Source organism: Vicugna pacos, chromosome 9 (genome assembly GCF_048564905.1).
Source record: "Vicugna pacos chromosome 9, VicPac4, whole genome shotgun sequence".
NCBI lineage: Eukaryota > Metazoa > Chordata > Mammalia > Artiodactyla > Camelidae > Vicugna > Vicugna pacos.
In genome coordinates this window covers 5634288-5659681 of record NC_132995.1, presented here as the reverse complement: position 1 = coordinate 5659681, position 25394 = coordinate 5634288, and the positions used below count along the sequence as shown (strand labels likewise).

General features: G+C 58.4%; 4 protein-coding genes and 1 long non-coding RNA gene across 10 annotated transcripts in view; 1 reads left to right on the top strand and 4 right to left on the bottom strand.

The window, feature by feature from the left end:
* The window catches only part of EMC10 (ER membrane protein complex subunit 10), a 37631-nt gene that overhangs the window by 6283 nt on the left and 5954 nt on the right, over positions 1-25394 (top strand). The window lies entirely within an intron of this gene.
* LOC107033929 (uncharacterized) lies at positions 2623-8055 on the bottom strand. The gene is made up of 2 exons (XR_001459468.3): positions 3244-8055; positions 2623-3079 (listed from the first exon to the last, which is right to left on the bottom strand). It is a non-coding gene; the product is annotated as an uncharacterized lncRNA (long non-coding RNA).
* On the bottom strand, positions 12566-16600 carry JOSD2 (Josephin domain containing 2). Of its 4 annotated transcripts, none has more exons than XM_006208412.4 (5): positions 16443-16600; positions 15689-15848; positions 13968-14093; positions 12957-13151; positions 12566-12853 (listed from the first exon to the last, which is right to left on the bottom strand). In XM_006208412.4, exons 2-5 carry the CDS (start codon positions 15832-15834, stop codon positions 12754-12756), a joined length of 567 nt encoding a protein of 188 aa, XP_006208474.1. In that variant the 5' UTR covers positions 15835-15848; positions 16443-16600; the 3' UTR covers positions 12566-12753. The 4 variants fall into 4 exon arrangements, with proteins under 4 accessions (XP_006208474.1, XP_031537444.1, XP_031537445.1 ...); XM_031681584.2 differs by having other exon boundaries at positions 15689-15851; positions 16401-16594; XM_031681585.2 differs by having other exon boundaries at positions 15689-15851; positions 16443-16592.
* Positions 16936-19097, bottom strand: ASPDH (aspartate dehydrogenase domain containing). The gene is made up of 7 exons (XM_006208414.4): positions 18985-19097; positions 18636-18780; positions 18294-18378; positions 18049-18198; positions 17745-17965; positions 17521-17675; positions 16936-17107 (listed from the first exon to the last, which is right to left on the bottom strand). The coding sequence occupies exons 1-7, from the start codon at positions 19037-19039 to the stop codon at positions 17064-17066; spliced, it is 855 nt and encodes a 284-aa protein (XP_006208476.1). The 5' UTR covers positions 19040-19097; the 3' UTR covers positions 16936-17063.
* LRRC4B (leucine rich repeat containing 4B) overlaps positions 21871-25394 on the bottom strand; it is a 39030-nt gene continuing 35506 nt past the window's right edge. The window contains exon 3 of one of the 2 annotated variants that reach the window (XM_072968566.1): positions 21871-24395. In XM_072968566.1, coding sequence (XP_072824667.1) covers positions 22551-24395 — 1845 coding nt within the window. In that variant the 3' untranslated portion in view covers positions 21871-22550. The remainder of the gene's footprint in view (positions 24396-25394) is intronic. The other variant, XM_072968568.1, reaches the window with a different exon arrangement.

Below are 25394 nucleotides of genomic sequence, written 5' to 3'. Positions count from 1 at the left end.
ACAACGGACAGTGCGGTTCTCGCGAAGTGCACACGTGACCAAGTGGGGACCCAGGATCTCAGCGGCGCTGTTGGTATTTTCTGAGACCTGTTCTTGTCCTTTGCTGGATGGCAGCGTTTATGTTTTTGAATTCCTCTTGTGAGTCATCTGATGTGCTGAGACCTCAGTGTGCCCCCTCTGTCTTCGATGCCCTTGGACTGGGGTCCCTGGCAGCCCGGGGCCCAGGGCGGGGCTGGGGGGGGCTCAGAGCCCGCCCCCAGGGGCCAGCCCCGCCCCTCTGCGCCAAGTGTGTCTGAGTCCAGCAGCGACCCACCGATTCACATTTCCTTTGTGTTTTCTAGTGTGCCTGTTGTGCTGCACACCTGCCAGCATTGGGGTTTATTTTACCTGTTTTTTTTTCATTGTAGCTTCAAGACATTAAATGGTGTCCCCAGAGTCTCTGTAACTTGCATTTATTTTTCCACCAGCAGGAGACAGTGCGCGCGGTGTTTTTCCTGTCTGCGGTCCAGTGAATTCTGTTGCTCTCTTTCCTAGATTACCCCAGAGGTGTTTACTGATGCTCTAATAGGCAGTGCTCATGGCTTGGCGCTCTCAACCTTTTGTCTAATTTGAAGATGTGGTCTCCCCTTAGTCATTTCCTTCACCATTTTGTTATGTTTTAGTGGCTTGAGATTTGAGGTCTTTATCTGATTACGTTCTTTTCTTCTTAGACTTTCTGGATGGCTTTCAAGCCGGTGGAATTACTCTGTGGTATCTCCTAGTCAATGTCTGAGCTAGTGCAGGCTCCCCTGGGCTCTGTCCTTAATAAACTTCTCTTTCAATTCTTGCCTGTCTCTGGAGAGCTCAGTCACTGTTTCTTTTTATTGACCAGGGTATCTGGGGATATAGCCCGAAACTCAGAGGATACCGTAGCATCTAAAGCCTTCTGCTCACTGCAGCCCGACACCTGTTCCCCTCACTGGGGGCAGCCTGAGTTCTGAGTCTTCTGCACATTGTTCTGGAGATACTCTAAATTAACTGACAGATGTGGATGTACATAATTTTTGCAAAAATATGTTGCCCTGGCTCCCCACCTCTGCCCTGCCACCCGATACAAGTTGGAGAGGTTTCTGTCTCTTACACAGAGTGCATCGTCATTCCATGGCATGGCTGGCTTGGAGTGGACTTCATTGGTCTCCTGTCAGTGGACCTTTGGTTGGTTTTGAGTGGTGCTGCAGGAATTCCCATATACCTGCATTATTTCACCCATGTGTGGCTGGGTCTGCAGGATGCACTACCAGATGGGGACTTGATGGGGGAGGGTCTCGGCCACCACCCAGCCACAATGGAGGTTTTAAACAGCCCCTCTTCACTGATGAGTCCCAAGCCCATCTCCAGCTCAGACTCCCCTCCAGGTCTCCTTCCCCAGGATGTGCCTCAGGGACCCCTGAGGAAGTTGGTGCCATCCATCCGCCCCCAGTTGGAGCTCCTCCAGGAATCCTTATTCCAGTGAGTGGTGCCGCCACCTGCCCAGCCTCACAGACTGGAGTGCTGGTCTGCCCTACCCCACCATTCCTCCCTGCCTTGTCCCTTGACTTCTGCCCTCTCCAGCCCTGGCTTTGTCCTCTCCCACCTGGACCATCAGCCCAGCCTCCGTGGCCTCCTGGCCTCCAGTGTTCCCCTCCAGTCCATCCCCCTCATGTGAGGCTTTCTGATGCCAGAGCTGCCCCCTCTTCTTCCCTGCTCACAAGTGCTCTCCCTGGCTCCCCAGTGCCCTGCGGATAGAGTCCCAGCTCCTCAGCCTGGCTTTTGAGGCCCTTTAGTTTCTGATCTACTCCTCTTCAGCCTCGGTAATTACCACCACCTAGCCTTAATGAATGATTCAGTTAGATACCACCAGGCCAGACTTCAGGCACCATTCTCTCCCCCTCCATCCCCGTACAGCCCCATCTCTCCTCTTTCTGCCATATTCCTTCCCTCTGTCTCCACTGAGCTCAGCCCTCATTCTCCTGTACCCTCACCTCAGCCTCCTGACCTCAGGTCTAAGAAAGGAGATCACCTGCAAGGGAAATGCTCTGTGAAGGGGTTTCCCCACTCCTCAGTTCTCTGCCTCACCCCTCAGATCCCTTTTTTTGCCTCACAAAATGTCACCTGCTCCTTGGCACGGAGGAAACCCCCCTCTCGTAGCTTAGGGTTTCATATTGTCATTTGGGTGTAGTTAAAAGAGCTGTTTGGCAAGCAGTCTTTTAAAATATGTAAGGCTAATTTTAGTATTTTAAAAGAATCTTTATCCCTCCCCAAACTCTGTTGTAGCAGGTAGCTTCTGGAAACAATTGTAGACTTTTCTTTCTTTAGCCCATCAGAGAGACTCCAGGTGAGGATCAGGGCCTAGTAACTGGGGTCTCTCTAGCTGTGAGCCATTCACCTTTGCTTGCACCCCCCCCTTCTATTCAGCACAGTCATTGCAGAGAAAACAAATTCAATTTGGCCTGATTCCTAGAAATAGGCTCCCAAGCAAATTTTGTAAACCAAACCCCACTCTCCTTTGTTTCGCCAAGCAGTCACAGGTACATTTCCATGGCAACACAGGAGAGAGCCCACCTACAGCATGACGAAAACATACACCAAGTCTGGAAATCTAAGTTGGCGAACGAAGGAGCTTGTTGAGTATGATGTTTATAGACTGGTTAGGAGTAAAACTTAATTTTTATAGAGTTTTGCAAAGGCTCCCTTTCCCCTCTCCCGACCTGCGGCCCCTCCCCCACCCCCAGGCACTATCCTTATTTGTCGGGACCATTCCCAGTTTGTAATAGAGCTGGGTTGCAGTTTTGTCCTTTGCCAGCAGGTGGCGATGGAAGAGTACACCCAGTCTGGGTGAATGGGCTCTCAGGTGGATACAGGGGAGGTCAGGCCTAGGTGGTCCCTCTCAGTGGAGAAAAGTGTCCAGCAGGGGGCACTGTCGGTCCTTTGGGAAGGTTGGGGTTCCTATGAAGCCTCTGTCCTAGCAGATGCTGGTCTTCAGGAACACTGGGCGCCTATTTTCTGTTCGTGAAGTGGGGGTCGGGTGAGGTCCTCCCAGCGCTGATGTGCTTCGTGCGGCCTGAGAAAGAGAAGATGGTGGAGGGTTGGGGAGGAGAATAGAGCAGAAAGGAGGTAGCCTCCTCACGAAGCTCGGACAGGAGTCCAGGGGTCAGCAGAGTCAAGAAGGAGCCAATTCCTGCTCAGCTGCAGGGTGGCCCATCCCGTCCTGGCCCTGCTACTTACATGCTGTGTGTCTTTAGGCAGCTAGCTCCCTGTCTGAGCTCGGTCCTCGTTTTCGCCTTCCTGGGCCTGGGGTAGGCCTGATCCCTCCAGACAGTGTCCAGAGTCCAGGACAGACAGAAAAGAGAGAGAAAATGGGTGTCACAAAAGTCCTTCCACCTCAGGGACTCTGGCTGGACTGTCCTGCCCTGGGACCCCCGGGTGGACTCCCCGGCCTCTCAGAACTTGGAAGCCTTGGTGCCTCTAGGGCGGGAGAGGGAAAGGGAGGCAGAGCAGGTGAGGAGCTCGGAGCTGGGGGTGAGGGTGCAGGGCCAGCGGGGGTGCTGGCAGGGGCCTCCCGAGACAGGAGAGAGAGAGAAGAGATGACAGATTCAGGGAGTAAGGAAAGGAAAGAGGGAGAGAGACTGAAAGGAGGTGGGAGGGGCTAGGAAAGAAACTGGGGAGAGGACGGGGAGGAGGGAGAAGAGGGATGAGAGGAAGGACAGGAGACTCAGAGAAGGGAGGAATGAGGAGAGAGAGAGATGGGAGAAAGAAAAAGAAGGAGGAGAGGAATGGGACAAGAAGGAGAGGGGAGACTGAGGGAGCGCAGAGGGGAGGAGTGCGAGGATGAGAAGACTGAGAAGAGGAAATGGAAAGGAGGAGTGCAGGTCAGAGGGGAGGAACCAGGAGAAAGGCCGAGATGGAGGGAGGAAAGGAAGAGGCTGATGGTGTGGAAGGAAGAGAGAAAAAGGGAGCGCGGGGTGGGGGTAGCGGAGCAAGTAGAAAAAAGGAAGGAGACAGGTGAGAAAACAAGATCGAGGAAATAGAGGGAAAGGGAGAGAGAAGAGGGGAGAAAGCCAGGGGCAGAGAGGCGCCGGAGGGGAGGACGGGAAGAGAAATGTGAGGGGGCCAAGTGGGGAGGGGAGTGAGCAGAGAAGAGGGTCCAATGCGGGAGTGAAGGGAAGGGGAGAGTGAGGACGGTGGACAGAGAGGAGACCAAATGGAGAGAAAAGGATGGAGGGAAGATGGCAAAAAGATGAGAAGTGTGTGTGTGCCTGTGAGAGAGAAAGAAGGAGGGAAAACAGGTGTGGGAGACAAGGGCTTGGAGAGAGGAAGAGAGACAAACTGAGGAGAGGAGAGAGAAGAGGATGGAGGAGGGAGGGGGAGGGAAGGGGAGAGAGAGGTGGAGACATGGAAGCGGGAAAGAAGGATCCCGCCAGGTCAGAGCACGCGCGTATGAACGAATGAACACACACACACACAGGCGGAGTCGAGGGGGAGGTTCAAGCAGAGGGGAGGATGGATGGAGGACCATGTGGCAGGAAGAAGGGAGAGGGGAACATGGAGGGGTGGAGGTGGAGTGGAAAGTGAGGCCAGATGAGGAGGGGGGAGGGCAGGGGTGGGTGGGCAGTGCCTCCTCAGATCCCAGCCCCACCTATGAGGACACCTCTCCCTCCTCAACGCCGGGCCGGCCACCCAAGGGCATTTGTGACCGAGGGAGAGAAAAGAGTGACAACTGGGAAAACAAAAGAGACAGGACAAAGCCAAAGGTGTGACAGAGGATGCAGCGGGGAAATAAAGGGGGAAGGGAAGGAACCGGGTGCGGAAAAGGAGAAGGGGGGAGAGGCAAGGAGAGAGAGAAACAGGGAGAGTGGGGCGAGAGAGAGACAGAGACAGGGAGAGACAGAAAGAGAGTCAGGGAGAGAGGAAGACAGAGACTAGGGAAGGGCAGGTTTGCCAACTCCCGAGGGAAAATGCGCCCCTTCCAAATCACAGGAAAATGTCCCCGCATCCCCAGTGAACCGCGAGCTGCAGACGGACAAACACGTGCAGCTGATGGTCCCAGGACCTGGCAGGACATGAAATGAATTTTGGAAACTGAACATTAATCACAGGACCGTTTGTTCCGAGGCAGGATAAAAATACCCCCCGCACGTGGAGACACCCGCCCCTGCCCTGCCGGTCATCAGAGGGGCCTCCCCGCCGCCGGGGGGTGCTGGGGCGGGGATGATGGGGAGGGCAGGGGAGGGAGAGGCTGCAAACCAACCCCAGGCAAGGGAGCAGGTGGGGGAGGAAGAGACTCTGAGAGACAGAGAAATAGAGAGACAAAGAGAAGAGAGAAGCGGCGAGGCATGTGGGGGAGGTTGGCAGCCATCCCAGAGCAAAGGGAGGGCGTGAGGCCGGGATGGGACGGCGGAGGGGGCCAGGAAGGGGGAGAGAAGATGGAGGGAGAGAGTGAGGAGTGAAAAAAGCCAATGGAAAGAGGACAGAGGGGAAAAAGAGTAAGAGTGAGGCTAGGAAGGGAAGGAAAAAGCGCCCCCCCTCCTGTGGGGGAGACTGGGAGGAACGGGAGGAGAGGCTGGTGTGAGAGGGTGGAGGGGGCAGGGTGGGGAGAGAGGAGAGGCGACAGCAGCCGGGGAAGGGGGTGCGGAGGGCAACCCCCAGAGCCAAGGGCCCGCCAAGCCTGGCTCGGGACTGGGGACTCCGTACCCAGTCCAGTCCCATTGGCACCTCACCGGGGACAGAGCCAGGAAGTGGGGCGGGACAAAGTCAGGAGGAAAAGCAGGCTTCCAGAGAGGGAGAGAACACAGGGCAGGGGAGTCGAGGTGACAAAGGACAGGAACATGGTTTTAAGGGAAAGAAACGGGGGAGGAACGTGTATGTGTGTGTGTATGTAATAAAGAGGAAGAAACATGAGGATCAGGGTGAGAGACAAGGGTGAGAGGAATAAAGACAACCTGTGAGCAGGTGGAAGTGAAGAGACAGACGGACAGAGGACAGAGAGATCGGGAGAGGAGGAGGAGGCAGGGGGGAAGGAGGAAGAAGAAGAGGGGAGGGAGAGAAGAGGGGAGGAGGAGCATTCCCACAAAGAGAGACTGAAAAGAAACGGGATGAAGAAGGTGTGAGCAAAGGAAACCAGACCATGGGGTGAGGGAAATGGGTGCAAGGACAGTGTGTGGCAGAGGAAGAGACGGGGCAGAGGCAGAGGAGCTGTGTGAGACGGAAGAGTAGAGGAGAGACAGAAACAAAAAGATGGAGAAAAAGATGCAGAAAGAATGAGATCCAGAGAATGGGAGGGAGGAGAGAGAGAACTAGTGAGAGAGACAGGCAGGGAAGAGAGATTCAGAAAGAGAGAGGGAGATGGAGAGAACGGGGGAGAGGGGGCTGAGGCTCAGGGAGGGAGGGAGACTCGGAGCCAAGTGGGGGCGATTCTCTTCCTGGTCTGAGCCTCAGTTTCCTCCACTGCTCCCTGGGCGGGGGTGTAGCAGGGAGCCGAGCGGGCTGGGAGGGGCCAAGAGGGCAACAACGCAGGACTGAAGAACAGCTGGAGGAAGAACCTGCGCCCCCTCCCGCGGGCACATGCTGCCTCCCAGCTTCCATTCTAGCACTTTCTATCCTACTTTCCCTCGTGGTCTCCTGTCCCCCTTCCCTCCCCCGCCCTAGGGAGTGGCTATTCTGATCCACATTTTTTCCCCCAACGAGGAAATCAAATTGGAGCCCAAATTGGTCATCATTTCAAGGTGAAGATGGTGAAGATACAGCAGTGGTGACTGAGATCGTCACTTAGACCCCTGGAACATTTTCCGCCTGGAAAATTTGGAGCTTCCACTGCTGAGAAGAAAGAGGAGGAAGAGAGGAGTGGGCAGAGGAGAACACAGGGTGTAAGGAGAGGCGCTGGTGTGTGGAAAGGGCCAGCACACCGTTGGTGCTAAATGAGTGTCCCTCCCCTTCCCTGGTGGAGAGCGCAGAGGGCAGTGGGGAGTGAAGAGGCGACAGAGAGGAAGGGAAAACGAGGAGAGTGGTGGGGGCTATGTTTATAAAAAGCCTGGCATACAGTTGGTGCTCAATAAATGCCCATTCCCTTCTTCAGGAGAGAGGAGCCAAGGCAGAATGGAAGGGAAGAAACCACCAAAGAGGAAAGCCAGGGAGGAAAGATAGCCTAGGAGAGAGGGCCGGGGTGGAAACTGCCAGGCATACAGTAGGCGCTCTTAAGTGCTAGTTCCCTTCCTGAGAGAAAAGATGGGCAGAGGAGGAGGGGCGAGGCGGAAACCCCAGCAGAGAGAATGACCAAGAGGAGGTGTGATGGAAGGATACAACACAGGGAAAGCAGTGGGCACAAAGTAGACAATAAATGACCGTACCCCTCCCTGGCAGCGAGCATAGAGGAAGCAGCCAGGAGGGAAGCCAGCCGAGCAGGGAAGAGAAGGGCAAGCTGAGCCTGGGAGGCAAGCAGTGACAGCTGATATGAGGAGTAGCACACAGCAGGTGCTTAATACATGCCTTTTTCCTCCCCCAGGGGGGAGCTGGCAGGGCAGAGAGGAAGGAGAAGAGCTGGAGGAGAGAAGGAGCCAGGAACGAGAGAGAGGAAATGAGGAAGGGAGGGTGTGAATGCGGGTGAGGCACACAGCAGGTGCTCAGTAAATGTAAATTGTCCTCCTTGGAGGAGAGAGAACTGGAGGAAAAGGAAGACAGGCAAAAGGAAAGGAAGTTTGGTCTAGGGAGTCAAGTGCAAAGGAGGCGACAGAATGGGTGGAGCAGAAGAGAGGAAGTGACAGCAGAGGAGAGGACACACTGGGAGTAGGCGGTGCAGGCAAATCACGGGGCACACAGGAGGCACATAGTTACTGCTTGTTCCCTTCCCCAAAGAAGGCCCAGAGAACACAGGGAAGGAGAAACTGGCAGAATGAAAGGGGCAGGGAGAAACAGGCAAGGGGAGATGAGGTGGGATGTTGATTGCCCAGCACACAGTAGGCACTCAATAAATGCCCATTTTCTTCCCTGGCAGAGAACAGAAAGGTGGAGGACAGCAGAGACCACAGGTCAGTGGAGACGGGGGGGGGGAGAAGAGAGGAGAGAAAGCACAAGCCATTGCTTGGCATACCATAGGTGCTCAATAAATGTGTGTTCCTTTCCTTGGCAGAGAGCCCAGAAAGATCAGGAGAGGACAGTGGAGAGACAGGGGAGAAGGAGGGTGTGGGGAAGGGGGAGAAGATGTGTAAACTGCTGGGCACACAGTAGGTGCTCAATATATGTCCACTTCCTCCCCTAGGAGGGAGCAGAGTCAGAAAGGACAGAAAATGAATAGGGAAGGAAGAAAGGAATTGGGAAAGAAGAATGCAATAGAGGAGACAGTGTCCATAAATTCCCTAGCACGCAATAGGTGTTCAATAAATGCCCACTTCTTTCCAGGAGAGACCAGGCGGAGCAGCAAGAAGTAAAAGGAAACAGGAAGGGACTGGAGAGCAGAAAGAGTATAAGGTGCAGAAACAGTGTATGGAAATTGCCTGACAAACACCAGGAACTTAATAAATGCCCCCTTCCAAGGAGGGGAGCCAGAAGTGTGGGAAGAACAAGCAGAGGGCACAAAGGGAGGGGGGAGACAAGAGAGCGTCAGGAGGGGTTCAGAGACATTTCAGGTACATACAGCAGGTGCTCTGTAAATGCCTGCCCCCTTCCCCAGCAGAGCAGAAAGCAGGCTGGGAGCCGGCAGAGACCCGGGAAGGGAGGCCAGAAGGAGGAGGGTGAGGGAGGCAGGCGGGGGAGTCTGAGGGGAGAGGTAGCCGCCCGGCTTTCGGTGGCCGCCCCTCCCCCCGGACCTAGCCCATCCCCCAGCCGCCCCGTTGGAGCCAGGACAAGGGCCCCTTGTCCCGGGCCTGGCACAGCCTGGCAGGAGGGGGAGGGGGCTGCCCAGCCCTGTCGGCTGTGCCTGGGGGGATGCGGGCACTGCCTAATCGCTTGTTTTTCAGCCTCCGAGTCTCTGTGTCTCTGCATCTCTCTATCTCAGAGGTTACTCCCCCGTCCCCCAACTCACTATCTGGGGCCTGCTGTCCCACTGGCTCTCCCGCCTGAGTCCATGCCCCCCACCCGACCCTACGCCATCCCAGTCTGTCTTTCTGTTTCTCTGCCACTGAGTCCCTGTCTCTTGCTGTCTCTGGATCTCCCTCTGCGTCCATTTCTCTGTCTTTCTACCCCATCTGTCTGTCTATCAGCCTCTGTTTCTTGTCCTCTCTGGGAGGGAGGAACCCCGACGCTGACCCCAGCCCCAGGTTTCCGACCCCCACCCAGCCGGGACCAGGGCGGGGATGCCGAGCTCAGAGGCAGAGGGGTGAGGAGGGAAAGGAGGCAAGAGGAGCAGAAGGGTCAGGACAGAAACAGCTTTATTCAGCAGAAACTGCAGCTGAGGGCCTGGTGGCCTCCGTCCAGGGAGCTGGAGGGGTCGGGTCAGAGATGGGGAGAAGGCGTGCGGGAGAGAGACAGAGAGAAAGTTAGGGAGAGAGAGGGAGAGACAGAGACAGGACAGGGAGAGATTGAGAGAGACCAAGAGAGAAGTAGGGGGAGAGACAGACCCAGAGACACGGGAGAAGGGAGAGGGTGGAAGGGTTAGAGATGGAGAGAGAGATAGGGAGGGAGAGAGGGAATAAGGGAGGGAGAAATGGAAAGAAAGAGACAGGGAGAGAGAGAGACAGTGAGAGAGGGGGGGGGAAAGACACAGAGAGATGAGAGAAATGATGGAAGAACAGAGAGAGGAAGAAGGAGGAACAGAGGCAGAGTTAGCAACGGGACAGGAGAAATGGACAGCAGAAGGGTCTGGGATGGGAAGAGACAGAGAAAGAGAGAGAGGGAGGGGGAGGGGGAGAGAGAGAGAGGGAGAGAGAGGGAGAGAGAGAGGGAGAGAAAGAGAGAGAGAGGAGGAGGGGGAAGAAACAGAGAAAGAAGCAGGGGGGAGATAGGAGGGAGAGAGAGAGAGAGAGGGAGAGAAAGCAACAGAGAGAAAGAAGCAGAGGGGGGGGGGGAGAGAGAGAGAGAAACACAGAGAAACAGAGAAAAAGAAGCAGAGAGAGAGAAAAAAACAGTGAGAGATGGCAACAGAGAGAGACTGAGAGCCGGAGAGGCGAGCCGCGGTGCGGGCGGGACGGCGGGGAAGTCAGGAAGGAGCGCGGCCCCTCTCACCTGGCGTCGCCGGCGGCCGCCCCCCCTGGGCCCAACCGGCCGATTTAAAGGGCGCCTGTGGGGCGGGGTCGCTCCCCCCACTGCCTTATCTGGCCAGTCCCGGGCTCCGCGAGCTAAATCGGGCCTCAGCTGTCAGCACCCGGGGGGCGCAGGACAGCTGTCACCTCCGCGGGCACCTGCCTCGTGACCGCGGCCCCCTCCTCCCTGCCTGCCACGGGGTGGGCACTGAGAGGCCCCTGCGGCTCTGCATGGGGCGCCCTCAATGGGCAACTGGGGACCCCCAGGAGCCCCTCATCCCCCAAAGCTCTCAGACCAGCCTGGCTCAGGTGTTGTGAGAAGTGGGGGCCCCAGCAGGTGGGGGCCAGTGAGGCTGCACGGGGTGGTCTGCACCCACCATTAGGGGCAAACAATAAGCGCTCAATCCGTGTACAGGTTTGGCCTGCTGGTGCTCCAGACTGCCAAGCGGGAGGGGTTAGCACAGGAGCGGGGCTGGGAGCAGGAGGGAGGCTGCTGGGACCCCCACACCAACCTCCCCCCACCCCCGCCCTGTGGGCTCCACTCAGACCATATTAGGTCACAGCTGAGGCGGCACCTGGAGAGGTCACTCAGGCCCAGGAATAGAAACACTCAGGGAGCCCCGTCAGGCTGTCTGGGACAGGATGGGGCAGGCGACGGGCACAGGACGGGGCCCCAGAGGGCCCAGGGAGACAGACTCAGAGACAGAAACTGAGAGAGACACGGACAGAGAGAAATACCCAGAAAGAGAGACCAAGAGAAGGACACAAAGGGAGAGACAGAGGGGGTCAGAGACTAGGGGAGGGGGCCGCCCCCAGAGGTGGGGTGTCCTGGGACCCTGACAATTCCCCCTCGTGTGCTGTTTGACTTCTCACCTTACAAGCTGCCCTTTGACCTCAGGAAGTCTTGGGAACCAGAACCCTCCAAGCCCAAGTACTCCCATCGCCACAGGCCACCGGGTCCTGCTGGTGTCCGCTCCCTGGCTGCCTCTGGAGGCCCCGTGGGCTGTGGGGCCAGGATCCATCCTTGTCTCTTATCACCTCCTCAGACAGCTACCGGGAGGAATTGCTCCCTCAGCATTCCAGGGCTAATTCCCGGTTGTTTCCAATTCTGGAATGCCCAGTCTCCCCTACCACTGGCTTCCTGGAGAGCCCCCCTCAGCCTTCTAGAGCCAGCCCAGCCCCATCACGTCCCCCCACCTTTGTATGGTCTCCACATTGTCTCATGAGACCCTTGTGAAAGCCCCCACCACTGGGACCAGGGGTCTTCACATCCCTTGTGTTTTCCTCCCAGCCCGGGAGGGTGAGCACCCAGCTGCACAGGCCAGACCCAGAGCTGCGGCTCAGGGAGCTGGGTGTGAATGGCTGCCAGGACAAGGAAGCTGCAGGGAGGGACACTGGGCCCTGGGGAGGGCACAGAACAGGAGAGGGGCTGCTCAGGTGAGAATGTGGAGAGAGGACATCTAATGGGAGCCTGTCCTTCCTCTGCTTCAGTCCCACCGGGCACCATCTTCCCCCTCCATCACCTCTCTGCTCTGTCTCCCTAGCTCCCTCTGCTCCAGCCATGCTGGCCTGCCTCAGGACCTTTGCACTGCCTGTTCTCTGCCTGGAATGCTCCCGCAGACCTCCCTGTGGCTCCCTCCCTCCCCTCTTTCCAGTCTTTGCTCACACCCCTTCTCAGTGACACCTTCCTCTGCCCTAAAGAATTCTAATGTTATATTAGTTTCCTCTGGCTACTCTAACAAACTTAGTGGCTTAAACACACACTGATTCTCTTATACTTCTGGAGAGGGGAGGTCCAAAATGAGTCTCACTGGGTTAGAGTCAGGATGTGGGCAAGGTTGGTTCCTTCTTGGAACCTGGGGAATAATCTGTTTCCTTGCCTGGTCCAGCTCCCTGAGGCCACCTGCATTTCCTGGCTTCTGACCACCTCTTGTCTTCCAACCACCCTTCTGCCCCCTGCCCCATGTAGCATCTCTCTGACCTGGCTTCCTTCCACATGTCTCTTTCTCCAACCCTCCTTCCCTGTTTCCTTCTCCACTTTTAAGGACCTCGGGATTACACTGGGCTGACCCGGACCAGGACAGTTTCCCGATTTTAAGGGCAGCGCATTAGCAACCTTCGTTCCCCTCTGTCTGGTATTCAAACATATTCGCAGGTTCCAGGGAACCTCATGAAGGCAAGGATTTGTGTTTTCCCTTGGGGCCTCCACCCCCTCCTCGTGAGGAAACTGAGGCCCTAAGAAGTGAGTGACTCCTGTGAGGTGGCCAGGCTGGGAGGTGGCAGAGGGCCCAGCTGCTGGCAAGGCCTGCCTGGGCCTCTCTGATAAACTAGAGTAACTGAAGGCAAGGGGCCCCACCCCGGTGCAAGGCGGGCCAGGCCAGGGGCAAATCATCAGGTTTATTGAGGCAGCCGTGGCACTGAGGAGCAGGGAATTCGGGGAAGGGCCTGGGGCCTCCACTAGGTCCGTGAGCTGTGAGGCCTGGCCCCTTTCCTGAAGCTTGGGAGCCAGACGTGGACGTGCAGGGTCCATGCCAGGCCGGCAGCCGTGGTCCCCTCCTCCTCGGGGTCAGTCTGTCCGCAGCCAGGAGCCCTTCTCCTCCACCTCCTTGGTCACCACGAGCAGCACCTCGCACAGGCCCTGAGCCATCTCGGCCGCCAGGAAGGCCCTGGGAGGAGAGATGGGGAGACTGAGGCCCGGGGGAACTGGGGGTTGCCTCCCAGGGAGGGGGTTCTGGCGCCTGGCCCCGCCCCAGAGTCGCTCCCCCTCACCTGACGCCATCCTCGTCCCCCAGGATCTCGGGCGCCCGCAGCTTGGAGTCCAGATTGTAGTAGATGCCGTCCACCTGGCGCAGGGCCACCCAGTGCCGCCGGCGCAGCGGCAGGGACAGCAGCCCAAGCGACACGGGCGAGGGGAGGTTCAGGATCAGCCCCAGCACCTGGGGCAGGGCCAGCTGGGACAGGGGCCTGAGTGGCGGGGCAGAGACACCATGGTCAGGGCCCAGCCCTCAGTGTGTGCCTGCTGGCCTGACGTTACAGGGTGTGTGGAGCCCAGGGACTCTCTTCCATCTGCCCACCCTTTGCTTCCTTCCACTCACCTGCCCCCCACCTCCCGAAGCCTTCCAGGCAGCCATCTACCTGACAGCTTACCCACTGTCCACCGCTGATTCTCCCATTAGCCATCCATTATACACCGCCCACCCATCAAACCCCTCAGCTGTCTAACAACCACTCACCATCCAACTACCCATCTATTATTCACCCAAACATCAGCCCCCTCGCTGATGCAATCAACCATCAGCCAGCCAGCCATCAACCCAACTTCTCCACCAGCCACCCAACTCCTCAGCCACCCTTTACTCATCCACCCATCCGTCTGTCCGTCTGTCCATCCATCCATCTACCCAACCACCTACTGGCTATCCACTGCCTATCAACTATCCATCCTTTATTCACTCAACCACTCATCCATTCATATATCCCATCACCCAATCACCACCTACCCAACACATCCAACCATCCATCCACCATCCACTTGGTCACCCAGTTCCCATCAATCTACCCATCATCCATCCATCAATTCATCCCGTTGACCATTTAATCATCCCTCTGCCATCTCCCATCCATCCATCATCCACCCTTGCAAATCTTCCACTCATCTCCCCCTTCCTTCCTCCCTCTATCCACCCAGCCCCTCCTCTTGCTCTATCCCACCCTGACTGCCATCACACTGCACCCCCTGTGCCAAGCTCAGCACACATGATGCAGCACTTTGGGTCACACCTCCTTCTGTCCCACCACACGGCAGCTAGGCCCTGTCCCTGCAGGGCGGCCATGATCACGTTGACGTCATAGTTGCCAGTGCCCAGGAGGCTGCGATGGGGGTTCAGCCGGGAGTCTGGAGCCAACCTGGTTGGGAGGTGGTCAGGGCCTGAGTTGGTGGGTCCTTGGAAAGGCCTCACCCTCCCCACAAAGCCCCAGGGTCCATAAGTCACCCACCCTTTGGACTCTTCACCTTCTCTTCTGCCTCCATGACTCATCAGCCCCAAGCCCTGTTTCTCCCATCCCCAGACTCTCTGTCCTGTCCTCCAGGATTGGTACCCTGTCCTCCAGCCACATCTCTCTGCTCAGGCCTTGCCCTCCTCTACCTGGACCCTCACCTGGCTTCCAATCTCCCCCCCCAGTCCTTCTCCAACAGAGGCTGGGGGCTCTTGCTACACTCAGCGCTGATGCTGCCCCACCGCTGCTCCCAGCCCTCCCTGGCACCCCCATCACCCCAGAATAGAGTCCCAGCCTCTTGGCCTGGCCTTTGAGGCCTTGCATGGTCTGGTCCCTGCTGGCCTTCTAGCTTCAGTCCCGTCACACTCCTCTGTAGTCACCTTGTCCCCAACCACATCTCCTGTGCTCCTGTCTCCCTGCCAGACTTTCCTCCAGCCCAGAAGTCCCACCCTGCCACCACTCTGGGCCCCGCCTTGTCTGGACAAGGGCACCTTTGTTCTGTCTTTGGGCCCTTGGTGGGCAGGGCAGGGGGAGGGGTGGGCGAGGGGAAAGTTGTGTATTCTTTTTCTGTGGATCTGTTTCCCTGGCTTCCCCTGGGACAGGGCTCATAGCAGACTCATCTCTGGGTCTCCAGCCTGGCCTTACCATGAAAGAGTTGGTTGATCCCTGTTTTGAATAATAGGAGAGGAATAGATTCAAAAATAGTCAGAGGGGCTGGGGCTCTGCCTGAGGATGCTGGGGTGGGGGGCACGGGAGGGCTGTGAGTAAGAGATAGGGAGACAGGGTCATCTCTGGGTGTAGGATCAGCAAGGGACTGACTGCAGGGGAGGAACTGAAGGCTGAGGGGAGGGTCCAGGAGACGACGGGGCCAGAGCTGTGGAGACGGAGAGGAGGGGATCGGGCAGAGAGATACTAAAGATGTAATGTTTGAAATCTTGAATAGTGAGGAGCAGCATTCCAGGCTGCCAAGAGCAGGAAGCTGTGCCAGGCAGAGAGAACAGCCCGTGCAAACACCCAGAGGCACCATGAGGGGGTGCTCATTGAGGGACTGGAGAGGAATTAGTTTGAGGGGAGCAGTGAGATATGAAGCTGCAGGGGCAGGTGGGGATCAGAGCACATAGGGTTTTGGTATCAGAGTGAGGAGATTGGGGCTTCTCCCAGGGGTGCTGGGGAGCCACAGGAGAGCTGGGAGCAGGGGAGGAGCAGGGTCAGTGCTGGAGCTCTGTGTAGCATGGACTGAATGAGATAAACCAGAAGCTGAGAGGCCAGAGGAGAGTGGGGAGTAGGGCCCAGAAAACAGGATGAGGCCTGATCTAGGGGCCAGATCAGGGGGACGAACATGTGCAGGAGGCAACATCTCCGTCTCTGAGTCCCAGAGTCCAGCCCAGGCAGATGGGGCAGCAGAAAGGCCCGGGGCTCTGCCCCTGCCTTGCTGTGCAGCCCAGGTGGATTGCTCCGCCTCTGTGAGCCCTGCTTCTCCAGGGGTTAGGGTGGGTGATGGTCACCTCTTGCAGATTTCATCGGCAGCCTCCTGGCTGAAGAGCCGCTGCTGCAGGACGTTGTTGAGGGCGTGGACGGCACAGAGCTCCAGGCGCTGCCGTTCGTGGTACACGGAAGGTTGGCTTGGCTGAGCTCCTGGGGCCTGGGACATGCCGTCCTCGGCTCCTGCTTTGGGGGTGGGGGAGAAGGTACTCAAGGGCCTGGGATCTGGAAGCCCAACCTACCAGCAGGCCCTGGGGGCACCGTCATTGACTAGGGGCTCGGGCAGCCTGAGGCGACCGTGGGCCCCTGACTCTGCTCTCCTGGTAACAAAGTACCTCCATCGCCTGTTTCTAGAAAACTAGCTCTCTCTTCTGCTCACTTAACAACAGAGGATCACTCCCGCCACATCTCTAAGTCAAAGGGTCCTTATGGTGGTCACCTAGCAACAGAACCCCCCCTCCCCTGTCCCTAGGTAACAGGCTTCCTTTCTGGTTACCTAGCAACAGAGGGCCATCTCACCCCCACCACACTAGGTAACCAGTTTCTCCTCTGGTTACTTAGCAATAAAGGAATCCTCCTCTCCTGTTTCTAGGTAACAGGGTCTCTTCTGGTCGCCTAGCAACAGGAGACTCCCCTCCCTTGTCGCTAAACAACAAGAGTTCTCTCCTCCTGTCACCTGACAACAGGGCCCCCTCCCCAGACACCAAGTAACAGAGACGTTTCCCCGACCCGTACCCCAACCGCGGCGCTCGCCCGTTGCCTGGCAACGCCCCTCACCCCGCCTGACTCTCTGTTCTCCCGAACTGGGGGCTCCCGCATTCCCCTGGGCGGCGGCTCTGGGCTCCGAGAGCTAGGCGGGCGGCACCGCGCTGACTGGGCAGAGAGACGGACTACGGCTCCCGGCGCCGCCTGCGAGCCGGACTACGACTCCCGATGACCCTCGCGAGAGCGTTTGCTCCTCGCGGAACGCAGGGCAGCGTGGCCCGGAAGTCAGCTGTCGCCCTGAGAACGCGACTACAATTCCCGTCGGTCCCTGCGTTGAGTCCCGGCAATGTGCACTACAGAGGCCTCTCCTTCGCACGCTACCACGCCCCCTGCTGCTCGGAGGATTCTGGGAAACCGAGTGAGTAGGCTCTCGCGATAGTTTCAGGCATGCTGCTCCCCATATGCCCGCTCCCATATATACCCCCACCCGGTGGTGCTGTTATGCCTAGGGTGAAGACACAGCGTGACGTCACAGAGGCAAAGAAGTGATCAGACACCAAACCACTCGGGGAGAAGAGCCTCCAATATTTACTAGGACAGGAGGGAGGTCTGGGGACACTGAGGTCAGGGCAGCAGCCTGGTGGTGGGGAGGGAAATGAGTTGAGGATGTCCTCTTGGGAATGAGGAAGCTTCTCAGCAGAGATGGATCCCCGGCTTGGAGGGGAGCTGGCAGCAGCCTGTTGGGGAGATATAGGGAATGAAAAACTGAGACAGAGAGATGAGGAGTGACAGATACCTGGAGGAAGGGACAGACCAAAGTGGAAATGGAGGAAGTCCTGGCCATGGGGGACAAAGACCCAGAGAGAGGAACCAAATCCCAGAGAGAGGGGGACAGAGCCACACATGGTAGGGTCCCAGAGACAGGGGAAACAGAGGCTCAGAAAGAGGAGACTTGGACAATGATAGAGATCTATAAAGATTCAACGTCGTGGAGTAGGTGGTTAAGGAGACAGAAATAAAGATCAATCAATCAGTAGAGGCAGAATCAACCGCAGACCCCGACAGACCCTGAGACACAAGCTCTGCAGAGCACAAGAGCCTAGGGCTTGGGAAGAGAGGTCACTAGTACTGGGGAGGGGCCTGGCCGCACCCAGGAGGCTGCGCCAGAAGGTGGTGACAGTGGCAGAGCCAGTGACAGCGCCTGGCTCGGCAGGGTTCTCTCTGTGGGTGTGCACAGCAAAGCTTCGGCCTGTGGGGCCCGGGGTTCCGCTCAGCTCCACATCCACCACGTGCATGTCCTTGAGGCTGGGGCAAGCAGAGTGGTCAGTCCTACTGGCCTGGCCCCGGCTGGGAACCCCTCCCAGCTTAGCTCACCTGAAATCAGCCACAAGCACCCCAATCACACGGTCGAAGCCCAGGCTGGGGGCGGCCAGGGCAGCAGCCGCCATGGTGTTGGAGTTTCGGGGGGCAAAAGGGCAGAGCCCACGGACAGGGCCTTCATAGAGCACAGTGCGAGGCCTGGTGCTGTGCTCTGTAGCCAGGGGTCCCTCGAGCCGGAAGCCATCAGGGTGTGTAGCCATGGTGACACGCAGGCTCTGAAAGTGAGAGCCTGAGTCAGGGAGACTGGGGGCTCTCTGTTGGCCCCCTCCCATTCCTGGGGAGCCCAGCAGGCCCTCACCTGGAGGCCCCCGGCTTCATCCAATCTGGTGATGTCCTCAGTGCCCCACAGGGCTCCCCGGGCCACAAACACAGCATGGCTCCAGCGATGCGAGGCCTCCAGGAGCTGCTGCTCTGTGGTCTGGTCAGCCAGGGCTGAGGGGGACCCCACCTGGGGCAGACGAAGTTGGAGAGGGGCTGAGGTCAGGGGACGAATCCCATTTTAGGGTGGGGTGGTGGTGCCAAAGCGGAAGAGGCAGGGCTTACCAGGAGATCGGCATAGCGCAGGATTTCTGCCCCAGATTCCTGGATTATTTTGGGATGGGCCACTTCCACCACAAGGTCAGGGTGCCTGGGAGAGGGGAGAGATGGGCGAGGGCCTTGGAGAGGTATTAGGCCTCCCCTCCTCAGATTCCCTGAGTCTCTGGAGGCCTGTCACTCTTCACCCTGGCCTGGGAGGGGAAAGGGGATGGAGGCTGGTCCTGTTTTATATTGGGGTGAACCCAGGCCCAGAGAAGGTACAGGACTCGCCTGAGAGCACACAGCACCTAAGGGAAACCAGAACAGGAGCTTCAGAAAGTCCTGCTCTCTCATGGCGAGGTCACTGACCTCTCCCCGAGGGCAGCAAGGCTCTGGAGCTGGAGGGAAGGGGGCACGCTCCCCGCCATTCGTCCTGGGTCACGATTCCAGACAAAAACAAGTTCTAGGCCCAGTTCTGGTCCTTGAGTCAGCAAGTGGGAGACAAGGGACTGTCCTGGGGAGAGGGAAAGAGATTCAGAGAGAGGGGGACGGAGAGAGACCCAGAGGAGGCCGGAGCCCTGCGGTGCGGAGTGGAAGATGCTTAGGCAGAGACAGTCAGCCAGGCCACAGATAAAGATGTAGATGAAAAGTGTGTGGAGGACCCCGGGGCTCTGGAGGTTTCAGAAAGGGGCCTGCGGAAGAGGCCTCAGGGACTCACCGAGGCGGCCATAGCCCACTATCCCCACCTTCCTCGGGACCGTGCTGAGAGCCATGTCCTTCCGTTTGCTGGTCTGTGGTCTAACCTCCACTGGCTGCTCGCTGCCGCCCCCAACCCCATACACAAGGTTTGGGCAGTGGCTGATCTTTGGACATTTGACCCTTGAGCCTCTCCTGAACCTTCCTCCTTTCCTGCAATGGCCCAGAGAGGCGGGTGTGGGTATGCTGCTTGGGGGCAGGATGAGAATCCTGGGGGCTGTGGGCAAGACGGTTTTGGATCCTGGTGCCCTGTGTGGCCCCCTTATACCCAGCCCATTCCTTCTCTGCATCACAGCGTCCTCCCTTCCTGCTGATGTGGAAAATTTCCTCTGCAGTCCCCTGCCCCCCTTTTCTGGCTGGCCAGGTTGTCATGGAAACTTCATCCTGCTTGGGGTGGGGATAGAGAGGGTTGGGAGCAAGGGAGAAGAGATGGTGGCAGGGGATTCTGGGCTCTGTCTGTCCCCTTGCTCCTGTGTTTCCAATCGCCACCCTTGTGGCCACCCTCTCTGTGACTTGGCACATGTGTTTCTTGTCAACATTCATCCTCTGTGTTTTTCTCCCTTGGTTCTCTGCCTCTGATCTCTTGTTCTCATCACGGTCTCTCCATCTCTCCTGGAGCTCCATCCCTCCAGCCCCCACCCTCACCTCCTCTGGGCTGGTTGCCATTCTGTCCCCAGCCAGGCCAGGCCCTCATCTCCTCCCTACCCCAGGGTTTGAGGCAAGCCTGGTCTGGCAATGCCTGTCTTCCCACAATATAGCAGGAGCTGGAGTTCAGCTCAACTAAGCCTCAGTGGCCCTTGTCTCCCCTGGCTTCCCCAAATCCAGTGGAAGGATCCCTTCCCCCAGCCCCTCTGGGTAACCTCCCTCCCTCCAGTCTGATCATCCCTCAGTTCACCTTGACTTCTCACCTTTTATCCTCCCCTCCCCCAGCCATGATGCTACCAGCCTCCGCGCCCTCTCCCCAACTTTGTATTCTCACTCCCATGCCTATCCCTCCTCTCCTCCCATGGCCAAAGAGAAGCCTGTGAGGCCCCGAGTATCCCCCCAAATGAGTCCCATTCACTGTGCCTCGCGGGTGCCTGGCATCGGAAATGGCGGAGGCTGCGGCAGTGTCGGCTCCCTGCCCCAGCCACCACCTGGTACCCGCTGCAGTGTTGCCATGGCAACCAGGATCAGGGAAGGGGGGGGCCCTGAAAGAGGACGAGAGAGAAAGAGAGCATGAAAGAGGGAGCGAGGGGGAGCCAAGCATCGCTCGAGAGGAGAGTCCAGAGTCGACAAGCCTCCAGAGCAGACAGGCCGGATAGATAGAGCCAGGGACCCCAGACATGTCCCAGAGGCCGCTGCCACGACCGATAAAGGAACAATTTGCTTTAAGAGCCCTAAGTTGGGGAGAGATAAGATGCGTGGTGCAGAAACAGCCTGGGAAGAGGCACAGGGCCAGGCACAGGGACTTGGTCCAAGCCCTCTCAGAGCACCCAGAGCCTGAGTGGGGTCGTAGGGGCTTCCTGCCTGCCCCGCCTTCGAGGCGGGGACTCCACTGGACCTTGCTGTCCTGCACATGTGTCAGACCTGCTGTGTCTGCGGACCGGGCTGTGCCAGGAGAGGAAAGGAGGCTGGGACCTGCGCTGCTCTGCGGCTCTGTTTATCCAGAGCAGGGCCTCATCCTGAGTGAGGAAGGAGCTGTAAGGTCACTCCTGCTTCCACGGGTCTCTGCCTGTCTAGACAGCTCTGGCGGGCCCCAGCCCTCTGGAGCCTGAAACGCCCGGCCCCTTGGCCTTTCCCAGGCCCCCCAGCGGCTGCCCACTGTCCTGGCCGACCCCTGGCATTTGCTCCCACTCGCTAGCTCTGTCCCTCCGAGGGCTCTGCGTGCGGCCCCTGCCCTTCTGAGCTACAGTGTAGCCCCCTCCCCCTCTGCAGGCCTGGACTCTGCCTCCTGCGCCTGAGTTAACAAGACCGAAGTGCAGATCCTTGGTGCCCCGCCATCCCGGCTGCAGCTAGAGCATCCTTCACAACCCTTGCATACCCAGCTCACTCCTTCCCTCCCCTTCAGTGTGACCTGCTTTCTCCGCGGCAGTGTCTTGAACGGATTTGCAGTGGAGACAGACTCTCTCTGGTTTGGCTCTGTAATGGGTTGAATTGTCTCCCAGCAGAAGATATGTTGACATTCTCACCTCCATGACCTCTGAATGTGACCTTATTTGGAAATAGGGTCTTTGCAGGTGATCAAGTTAAGATGAGGTCATACTGGAGTAGGGTGGTCCCTAATCCAACATGGCCAGTGTCCTTATGAAAAGGGGATATTTGGACACAGAGACATGCACAGAGGGGGATGATGTAGTGACACAGCAAGAATGCTTTGTGGAGATTGGGGTGACACGGCCACAAACCAAGGAACATCTGGGGTGATCAGCAGCTGGACGAGGCAGGGAAGGATCCACCCCTGCAGATTCCAGAGGGAGCACGACCCTGCCCGCACCTTGATCTTGGACTCCAGAACTGAGACACTCAGTTTCTGTTGTTCTGAGCCACGCGGTCTGTGGGACCATGGAACAGCAGTGCTAGGAAACCATAAAGGCCACCCTCGATTTCTGCCGTGAAGTGAGAGGCAGGGGGAGGGGACCCCCATACATGCCTCAGAAGGGATGCAGGGAGATTAAATATGAGTGCCAGGTGTGGGTGACCGGGTCCCTCTCTGGGATCTCTGGGGTGAAGGGTCAGGGGCTTAAGACCACTCGAAGGTGCCAACTCCCCCAGTGACCTTCCAGATGGAGCCTGTGACACTTGGAATTTTCCATCCTCTTTCTTTGCTGCCCACCCTCGTTCCCCCTGCTTTCTCTCTCCTCCATGCTTTCATGACCCCAAAGAAAATTTTTTTTTACTTTTTCCGTGTTTTTTTTTTTTTTTAAGTAATTACAGAGCAGGTAGTCGTTGACGCAAACCTCCCTTCAGTATCAAAAGAGTCTGTGGGGCAGGAGGGGGCTGGGGGCGACGGGGCGGGGCGGGCGGAGGCGCCCCGCCCGCGACCGAGGGCACCAGGGACTGGGATCGGACCCCCCCAGGGCAGGGCCAGGGTGCTGGGAGGCTCTGACGTCGTGGCTGTCTCTTCAGTTTCAAGGGCGGAGGGATGGGGAGGGACAGGCGTCAAATTGCAAAAAAATGAACCGTAAAAGGGGGGGCTGTTGGGGGTGAGGGGAGAGGACACCCCTCAAAAAAGCTCCTCTCTCCCCTCGAAGGCGGCGGAGGGCCGGGAGCAGTTGGTCGGGAGAGCGAGGAGGAAAAGCGGAGGGTTCCGGCCACTTCTCCTGCGTCACCTCCTGTCACCGGGGAGGAGAGCGAGGCCGGAACAACGGGGGCTCCATTGCCAGAACCCCACCCTGTCCTCGCTGGGGCCAGCCGCCCTGGGGTCCGGACACGGGTGGGGCTCCAAGCTGCCTGTCCCGACCTTCCCTGTGCGGGGGGGCTCAGGCTGTGGGGAGGGTCCCAGTCCGGCCCCAGCCCCGGGGTTCCCCCCACCCTGTCCCCGGGGCTTCAGATCTGCGTCTCTTGCACGTTCTCCTTGGAGCCGCTCTTGAAGAGCAGAGGTTCGTGGATGGAGTTGAGGCCCGGCGGGCCCTTGCCCCCGCAGCCCCCGCCGCTGGGGTTGCTGCTGTAGTGCGCCTTGAAGGCGGCCGCCACGTAGTGGTGGTGGTTGAGGTGGTCGCGCTCCAGGGCAGGCAGGGCCAGGTGGCTGTCCCCACCCACGCCGCCCCCGCCGGCCACGGCAGCGGCGGCGGCCACAGACACCGCAGAGGCGGCGGGCAGCTCGTCCTCCACGTTGATAATCTCCACCGTGCGCGTGGGCCCGTGGTGCTTGTGGAGCTGGTGCTGCTTGCGCAGCTTGTAGAAGGCCACGAGCATCACAGCGGCCATGAACGTGATGGCCACGAAGCAGCCGATGATGATCTTGGTGGTCTTCATGACGTCGTCCAGGTCCTTGAGGGCGTTCTCCGTCACGTCCGTGATGGGCACCGTGAACGCCTTCTCTGTGGGCCGCGAGGAGCGCGGGGCGGGTGCCGTGGTGGACGACGAGGCCGGGCCGGCCGCCTCCCCCGGCCGGCGCCCGCCCCAGACGCCATCTGTCGTGGGCCCCGGCGGCTCCTTCTCCGTCCCCCGCGGCTGCAGGGCCTCCTCGCCGGGCTGCGTCTCCAGGGTCTCCACCGTCACCGTGGTGAAGTAGGTGTAGCCGCCACTGCCCCCTCCGCCGCCCCCTCCGCCCCCGGGGCCGCCCCCGCCGCCCCCGGGGCCGCCGGCCGCCACGGGGTCCACCGCCGAGACGTTGAGCGTGGCCGAGGCGGTGGTGTTGCCGGCCGAGTTCGTCACCATGCAGGTGTACTGGCCCGTGTCCTGCACGGTGACGTTGGTGAAGTTGAGCGTGCCGTCGTGCAGGACGGAGATGCGCACGCGGTAGGAGCCGTGGGTCATGAGGGTGCCGTTGGGCGTCAGCCAGTTGACGGAGGTCATGGAGGTGCCCGTGCGGCACTTGAGCTCGGCGGCCATGCCCTCGGTGACGTTGAGGTCCGTGGGAGGCTCCACGATGACCGGCGCGTAGCAAGTGAAGTGCGACTGGTCCAGCTCGCCGATGTAGCGCCCCTTGAGGCCAGCAGGCGCGTGGCAGCGCGCGCAGCACGTCGTGTTGCTGGGCACCGTCTCCTTGAGCCACCAGCTCAGCCAGAGCACGTCGCAGTTGCAGTGCCAGGGGTTGTGGTTGAGGTGGACACGCTCGAGCCTGTGCAGGGGCGTGAAGAGGTCGTGGGGCAGCGACATCAGGTTGTTGTGGGACAGGTTGAGCTCCTCCAGCGACTTGAGGTCGTCGAAGGCGTTGCGCTCGATGGTGGCCACCTGGGCGTGCATCAACCACAGCTTACGCAGGCTGGTAAGGCCCTGGAAGGAACCCGGGCGGATCAGGTCCAGCCGGTTGCCCGACAGCTCCAGCTCCTCCAGGCGCACCAGGGCCGTCAGGTTGGGGATGTCCTTGAGGTTGCACATGCCCAGGTTGAGGTAGCGCAGGTTCACCAGGCCCTCGAAGGCCGCCTCCGAGATGTATTCCAGCCGCTTGAGCTCGCCCAGGTCGAGGCGCCGCAGCGAGGGCACGCGGTTGAAGGCGTAGGAGGGGATGCTCTCGATGGGGTTGTTGCGCAGCCAGAGCTCACGCAGCTTGGAGAGGTACTCAAAGGCCTGCGTGGGCACCGTCGTCAGCCGGTTGTCGAACAGCTCGAGCGTGTTGAGGCTGGGCAGCCCATTGAAGGCGCCCACCTCGATCTTGCGCACCAGGTTCTTGCTCAGCTGCAGAATCTCCAGGTGCCGCAGGTGCTTGAAGGTGTCGGTCCGGATCACCTGGGGTGGGGGAGGGGGGACACCATCAGTGCCACTGATACTTGTAGGGAGGACCACAGAGTTTGGAGTGCTGGCAAAGGCGCCGAGCCTCCCTGACTCTCCATCTTTGCCTGCGGGAGTGTGGAAAGCGGTTTGATGGTTTCTTAGAAAGCTAAACAGAGAGTTAGTTACCCAGGACCCGGCCACTCCACTGCAGGGTATTTCCCCAAGAGAAGTGAAAGAGCATGTGCATCCAGCGGCCTGTGACGGGGGCTCCCAGCATCTGTATTCATTACAGCCTAAACTGGAAACCCAGTGTCCGCCAGCAGGTCAAGGACACACTCTGTGTCTGTACAGTGGAACACTACAGCTCCCCAATGAAAAGGAACAAACTTCCAACATAACGACTTGGAGGGATCTACTGAGCAAAAGCAGCCAGACACAAAGGAGCACGTGCGGTAGAAGCCCATCCAGTCCTCCAGGGGTCCTCTGAGCCTGTGTGTGTTGGGGCAGGGAGAGGCAGGCTGGGAAGGGGCGTTAGGGAGGCTTCTGGGCTGATAGAAATGTCCCTAATTGGAGTGGTGGCTACAAGGGTGAGTGCAACTGACAAAACTCCTCAAACTGTACCCATAACATGGGGGCATATTATTCTATGTAAATTACACCTCAGTCAAACAGATTAAAAGTGGTTACACCAGCAGCTAACATGCACCGGGCACTTTTTCAGTGCCAGATCTTGTTCTAAAGGCTTCATAGCCAACAACTCAGTTAATCCACCAAACTGCCCTGGGAGACAGGTACTTATTCAACACCTGCAACCATGAAATCCAGAGAGCTCCAAAAACCAGAAGGTTTTTCTAAGTTTGGCACCAAATTCCATTTGGTGGCAAAACCTGATCAGAACCCATGGGGAGCTGTTTAAAGCTTTTATTGATCCTACTCATGTGACTATTCAAACATTCCACCCTAGAAACATTCCCACATTTGGTTAGGGTACATGATTCACTGGGTGCTGTAAAA